Source organism: Polyodon spathula, chromosome 18 (assembly GCF_017654505.1).
Source record: "Polyodon spathula isolate WHYD16114869_AA chromosome 18, ASM1765450v1, whole genome shotgun sequence".
Classification (NCBI taxonomy): Eukaryota; Metazoa; Chordata; class Actinopteri; order Acipenseriformes; family Polyodontidae; genus Polyodon; species Polyodon spathula.
In genome coordinates, this window is record NC_054551.1 from 23,978,695 (window position 1) to 23,986,176 (window position 7,482).

The window sequence follows — 7,482 nt, forward strand, 5'->3', positions numbered from 1 at the left end:
AGGTTTAAAGTACTTAAGTATAGTAACATATACAGTAGTGTACAAGGGAAGATGTATTTATTTTTCAAAAGATGCAATTTGATCATGCAAGCTTATATGCTGTGTTGGTAGCTATTTGGTTATGGCAAAAGAATGTAGTACTTTATACTTCATAACAATACATTCTAGCAGCAGAAAGGGTGGTATGAGGTTATGTGCCTGGAGATCAGTATACAAATAAAAATGACAACTAGCTCCACCCCCATCCCTAGATACTATCTCTCCTGCACATACTGCTACTCATGTTTACACATTTACCATATCTGATTTAACACAGCCTTAATGAGTCCTACAGTCCTGATCTAGACAGGAGGCCTCATCTTTGTACAGCTTCCTCAGACGGTCTATGCCTTAGTCATACTTGCCACTGTTGTGACTTAGAAATACTGAATGTAAAATAAAAATAAATACAAGTGAATCCTGGTAACATGTTTTAAAACAATGCTAGCAATAACACTTAACTTATATAATATTAATTAAATTCACTATAAGAACAACAGTTTAAACAAACACAAGCTACCAGGCAGCTGGGTTCTTATGGAGGCCCAGTATGTATTTCTGTCATGGATACATCAGTTATCATCGTAGATCTGCTCACTGCTTTTCATTAGACTCTGCCTCTCCACGGCTGACTAGGAGAGGATTTTTATTTTAACATTAAAAAAATAATAAAAATAAATAAAAAAATAAAAAAAAGTTAAAAGTTTATGTCTCCAACCTGGTCTCCAAAGTCCTTCGGGAACCTCCACAACACCACTGGATCTGCAAATAATTGACAGACAGAATTAATCACGAGCGGAACAGAAATTAAAATTCAGTACACATAAATATATTAAAACGGAAGGGGGGGGACAGCAGACGGTCAGCTACAAGCTCTCATGCAAGTGTAGAAAGTACAGCTAACTATCTAGAAGAATATACCTGTACCAATGCATTTCACAATTTGATTTTATCTATTCATGTATTTATTACAAAAGGGTACCGGCTTGAAAATCTATCACTTGTTCCCAATTCATGATAAAATCAACAAAATATACCATAAAGGATCTTTGAGCAATTGATAAAGACTGCAGTGTTACACTACTGTAAAAGACAGTTCATCACCCTACCAAGGTGTCTTAACCACATCAACAGCAGACCACCCCCGCATCATTGGCTTGCATTCTCACTACCCACACTCGAGGCACTGTGTGTTCATCAGTATAAGTCTTATAGTTGAAAAGTCTGTGATGTTAGCCAATAGTTTTTTTAAGGTTTGTTTTGTATTAGTTTGTATGATTTCGCTTGTACTGTAGCAGAAAACAGTTATACTATATGAACAACATTTTATCTGCTGGTTAGAAAATGTTTTACAGTCTTTGTCATGAAAAGCCCTACATTTTATTGTTCGACTAAGTCCCCTGTGGGATAGCAAACGTGATTACTGTAATTTTGTTTAAATGATTTGTAATTTATCAAAAGTAAACACGCTTACAATACAATACAATACATTTTCACCAAATATTGTAATGTCTTGCCACCATAAACGAACACCTGTCTGTGCGACATACCAATGTATACTTTTATATTCCCTTTACATTATGTTTAATAGAACAACTTGACTACATAAATCATACACTTACTACTAGGGGGTGTAACAATCAACTGATGCATCGGTTATTGATCATCTGTACTTAAATTTCCTGAGCTTCGACTACATATTGGTGAATCGATGCATCAAATTAGAAGCCAGTTTGAAGTCTCCTGTTGCCGGTTTGCATTAAAAGCCTGTGTGTGCGAATGCTCTTGTTTTAGTGCTAGTACGGTAGATTAGCGCGTTGCTAGGATACACACTTTAGGCCTCTACATTTGCGTTGGACAAGCCAAATCAGAAGTAGGCCTATTGTACTCACTTGATTTAAAAATTAAGGCAATATGATTTTTTTTTTCTTATTTTGTTTCAAAGCATGTTGTGTTTGTTTTATATGGCATTATTATATAAAAAAATGCTAAACAACCATAGTTCAGATAGAAATTACTTCTGTTAAAATATAGTACCTACTACTATTATTGCAATGTTAAAGGGACATCTCATGCGGACGCGTGCATATTTGTATTTATTTTAATTTTATTTTTTACAATCGGAAGTGTTCTAATTTTAATATGTTGTGCCTTTTTGTTTAACTATTATGCACAACTGTGTTTTTAGTTAATGGATCTTACTAATAGATCAATAATATCCATACGTAGGTATTAACAAAAAATATATTCCTATAATAAACATGTTCCTATGTCATGACACTCCTTGGTCAGCAGCTTCATTTAAAAACAAACCACCACTATTATGAATCTCGCTTCAACAAGCACAGAACAAGAGAGAAGAAATAAAACATTCAAAATAAAAACACGGACATTCAACCAAACAATGGATCAGTTTCCATGTGGGGCGATTCACATGTGAAGTGGCGACGCGGGTGCAAGCACCGGAGAATTACTTGTGTGAATCAGGCGTGTGGCCGAAAAAAAAAAAAAACGACCAAAGAGAGGGACGGTAAATCTTATTTACTTGTGTAAATGATGAAAAACACGGGAAAACCATGCCCATTTTCACATGGAAACCCTCATTTTATGTGAAAATGAGCTTGTTTGTCCTTATATGACACAGCTCTAAATATTGCAAGGAAACAGGTCAGTTGTTACTGTGGGTTCCAAGACGGCAGAAAGTGGGCGGTTTTATGGTCAGTATTGGTGTATTTCACCTCAATGATAATGCGGGCAGCTTTTGTTGTTATTTTTTGCTGTGTGTTTGTCCTGTCATGCTGTATATCTCAAGTGGGTTTACAGTTCTGTATAATACCACTTACAAATATGCCATGAACTGCGGTTTACGCTTGTTTTAGTATTAAAGCAGCTGTTTGAGAATACCCTTGCTGTAAAAACTACGCTAAAGTTAATCACGAAGAGCAAGCGAGCTGCTTAAATAATGTCTAACTGAATTAATTCCCATGATTTTTTTGATCCCAGTTATGCCTGGAGACAACGTGTATCCGCCCTCCATGTTAATAAATATAGCTGGTGAACTGGATGTCATGAGAAAGATCGATCGCCCAAAACAGAGCAACAAACATATATACCAACAAGTTGTTGATGCCCTCTTAGAACTGACGAAATAAAATTGCAGATGAACGTACTGATATCATTTTATTTGTTTGCATCATTAATATTTAACACAACGGTAAATCCAACACAACTTCAGAGAATCTCTGACAGCAAAAGCCTCCTCAGATCGCTTTTGAAACTGGCAGCTGAGGTAACCTTCCCCCTGTCTGTCTCACAGGCAGCCACTGATTCCTGAACACCTCATTTTGTTGTAGAGTAAAGTTTGTGCAGGATACAGTAGGCAGTGGCAATTTTGGGAACGATCTCATGCTGCACTTCAGTTTGTTTCATCAGTATCCGCCACCTCCCTTTCATTTGCCCACTAACCGAATTTGCCCAAGGGTGGTGTTGAATGCCTTTTCAGCAGCTGTCAGCTGTCCGGACAGGTAGGGTTTCAGAAGTAAAAAGGTAATTTGTGTATACTTTGAAATTGTACATTATTTTAGCACTTTATGGATAAAAACAATCCAAATTAAATGCTTTATTGTAGTTCTGGTTAATCATTTTTGTATGCTTGGGGGGAAAAAAAAAAAAAAAAAAAAAAAAACACCATAATATATTCTAACCCATACATTATTCTGTTTCTAATAAAAATATTAGGATGACAGTCCACTGAGAAGCAACATCTTGTTTGAACTGTATTTTCTCCTGTAATACTGGTCTATGTCAGAAGCATTAACCTTCTGTACTGTAAGAGTTTCAGAGTGGAGTGGTGGCTAGATCCTAGACAGTCAGAAATAAATTTTCAACTTAGAATGTTATGCAGGTTGTTTTTATTTAGTACTAAGTTGAAAGACTGAACCCAAGAGGATGAGAAAAGCTAAGAACATTTCAGCACACCATGACTTTATATTAGATTCAGACCGGTAGCAAACATTTGAGGAAAGCTCATTGTTATACCCCAAACATTTGTCATGTCGGCAACTAAACTATAGAAAAAAGTGAGGAATTTGTCTGACAAATAAAATTCATCCCCTCAAATTTAAATCATCTACTACTGCATATCACACGTGAACATCATTTTCTCATTGTCTTCATACTTTTAATAGATTGTCAAATAACATGCAGAATAGGCACTTTATAATTCTGCTTTCCTAAAAGGGCACAGCACAACACAAATGAAGTGTTATATTTACTGCATTTTGAGAAAAAGAACAAACTCATTTAAGGACAGAGCAGACAGAATCAAAGACACATTACATAATCCGATTCCATGATTTTAGGCACTTCATCTTAAAAAGATTTACAATTCTCTTTTCCTAAGGGATTATTTCCCAGATGTCCCATCTGATCTGTCATTGTTAGGTCAATTTTATACTGATTTTATGGGTAAGAGGATGAGACTCACTGCCAGAAAATCCTGTGACCCAGACAAAGTACCTAGAGCACTACATATATGTATTTATTTTATAAAACAGCTGTGTAGTAAAGGCTAAACCTCTCAAAATGAAGAAGTAGAATATGCAAATAACAAGCCCTGTAGGCTTTCTATTTTTTTTTTTTACAAGACTTTTCCAAGGAAAACACAAAGCGGATTCACCAAACCACTGTTAAATTCACCAGGAGTCTCCAATATGGCCAAGGAAGTAGTTAGTCTCTAGTACGGAGACATTTCTATCAATTTAATTGTAGATTCAGACAGCAAATCTTTTGAAAACGGCTATGGAGTTGTGTACTAAATAAATATGTAGCACTAACAAAAATATTGATATAAATATTAGCCAACAATCTCATGTTGTACTGTATTTTTAAAAATTGCCTATGTTATTAAATCCTGCCTTGTGTACCCTGACTGGGCTCTGGTGTACAAGAATTAGATCGAGAATAAAGACGAGAGAGAGAACAAGATGGATTTTTTTTCTTTTTTACAGTGTATGTTATTTGTTCTTTAATACGTCAAACAAGTATGTTATAAAGTTGTGAAATTGGGGCTAACTGTATTTGACAGTGTATCTATTAATATTTATAAATATTTAAAGTTGCAGGCTAGCTGTTTTCTACATCAGATTTGAATGTAACAACATACCCCTAATATCCCTAGAATATAAGTCAATTAAAGAGTAACAGAGATAATAAGGCTTTAAGTTCTTAGTTCATCCCAATAAGCTTTCAGTTTATTTTATAGTCACGACATCTTGAACATATCCTTGAACTTTCGGTTCTTGCACAATTTAATTTCAATGTACTTTGTTATTTGGCTGTCAACACCATCATCACCTTCCCACCAGTCTCATAGCATGCAGTCATCCTCACACAAATCAACCACAGCCTTGCAAGCAGCAGCAATAACATCACCAGCCATGTTGATTCACCAAACTGTTGTTAAATCACCCACACCGATGAGCACCAAGTGATGTCACTTCCGACTCAGCAACGCAGTGTACCGATGAATAAAACAACTCAGCCATGATCGATTCGCACAGGAGTAAAAAGACACAGGATGCCGGAGTGTTACAAAAATAATAATAATGGGGGCACCTCTAAGAAAAGTATAAAAAGGATAAAGGAAATGGACAGTTCGCACGGACGAATCAAGCTTAAGTGTGCCTTGAGTTTGAATGCAAACATGGTTACTCAGGCATAGATGGATTCACTGAACAAAGCAACATAAAGAACAGTAACCGCCTCATTATTTGCCGATATACTGATTTTGTACGTTTTCTTGTTTGTTTCTTTGGATGTTCCTCTGAATGTATGTAACTTGAACTTATGAACACCTTGTTGGAAAGATCTGAACAAGGGTTCATAACGGTGGGGGGAACGAAACAGTTATAGATTTTGAATACAAAGCATCCCCAAAACAACCCCAAAAAGCTCATCAGCTAGCTTTTAATAAATGTAGCATAATCATTGCAATTTGAATTAGTATTTTAATGTAATATTCTTTTCAGCCTGTCAAAACACACACAGCTAATTCTCTTATAAACTGATACAATGGGAATTAATGGGTTAAGGATGAAAGTTGAAGGTTATTGGGGTATACTTAGCCCCTGCTGTTCTGCCAGAGGAGAAAAATGTCAAAATCACAAACCCCAGCCTGGCTAATCCTCTCGCCCCTGCACACTTTCGGGTCCTTTAGCCTCCCAAGATGTTCCTGTTGAGTCTGTGCCTATTCTCAGCAGGTCTGTGAAACACAGTGGTGCACATGACACACAGCTGTTCAAATTATTTAGACACCTTGGTCTTTTCTCTGGACTGAAGCCCAGGTCAACAAGGTAGCGTAATCCTCACTTCTGAAACCAGCTTAATAAAATGATTCACCTTTTTCCAGGGTGTGAGTTTCATTTTGTGCTCCAGTTTATAGCCTTAAAAAGTTCTGAAACAAATGACTGTGAAAGCACACTGTGACAATTAGCCACTAGTATACAAATACTTCATTTTAAAGCTTGTTAGAAAGCAGCATGTGGCAGATCAATGGATGCCGTGCCATAAAGTGAATTCTCTGCATTAAGATTCAATGAAGTTGTCCAATTTAAATGTGACAAGTTGTGTGGATTATATGTAGGGCTCTATTTTTCTGTTTTTATTAATTTCATTTTTCAGTTATTTTGAGCTATTTTCAAGTTATATGCAAATAGTTTTTTTGGTGCTTTCGCTTTTAATAAACTGTATGAATATATTGTTTTCGGTTACTTTTGTTTTTTTCTGTAACAATATGTACAGTAACTAAAAAATACTTGCACACATCAAGTACCTTCTTTCCTTTGCTGTCTTCCACAACAAAATACTAGTCACAGGCATATTCTTCTGGGGTTTTTCTGTGTTTTATTTTACATTTCACCACAATTTGCAATTCTGTTTTAAAATTTCACAAGTGTGTAAATACTACCTATATAGTCCCCACGGAAATCTGCAGTCAAATTTCCTAAAATCTACAAAGAGAAAAGTGCATTTTCTGCAAAGAAACAAATTCTACGGCAATTACTTTTATAACAAACTGTTAATAAGCATTAATAAAAAAGAAAGTCCGAGTTAAATACTTTTTTATAATATATATATATTACAGTGACGTAAGCACTGCATTCCTGGATGTCAGCGTAAGAGATTGAGCTGGGAAATTTGCAGACATAAATATGGCCATCTTATTTTTTAAGCAAGTTTTCTTCCAGGACAACCTTGTACTGGGCTTGATTCATGCGCCCTTCACAATGACAAATCTGCCCGATTCCAGCCTTGCTGAAGCACCCCCAGATGAGTCAAATTTTCAGCTTTGCCCAACACCTGGTTGTCTAATGGTTAGACGGAGACCTGGAGAGGCCTACAAGCCACAGTGTCTCGCAACCACTGTGAAATGTGGTGGAGGAT

The 7,482-nt window shown here is 36.1% G+C and overlaps 1 protein-coding gene across 5 annotated transcripts in view; it reads right to left on the reverse strand.

The window, feature by feature from the left end:
• The window catches only part of LOC121330971 (DENN domain-containing protein 1B-like), a 90,015-nt gene that overhangs the window by 65,441 nt on the left and 17,092 nt on the right, over positions 1 to 7,482 (reverse strand). For all 5 annotated transcript variants that reach the window (XM_041278004.1, XM_041278002.1, XM_041278003.1 and 2 more), the window contains exon 3: positions 758 to 801. In XM_041278004.1, the coding sequence (XP_041133938.1) occupies positions 758 to 801 (44 nt within the window). The remainder of the gene's footprint in view (positions 1 to 757; positions 802 to 7,482) is intronic.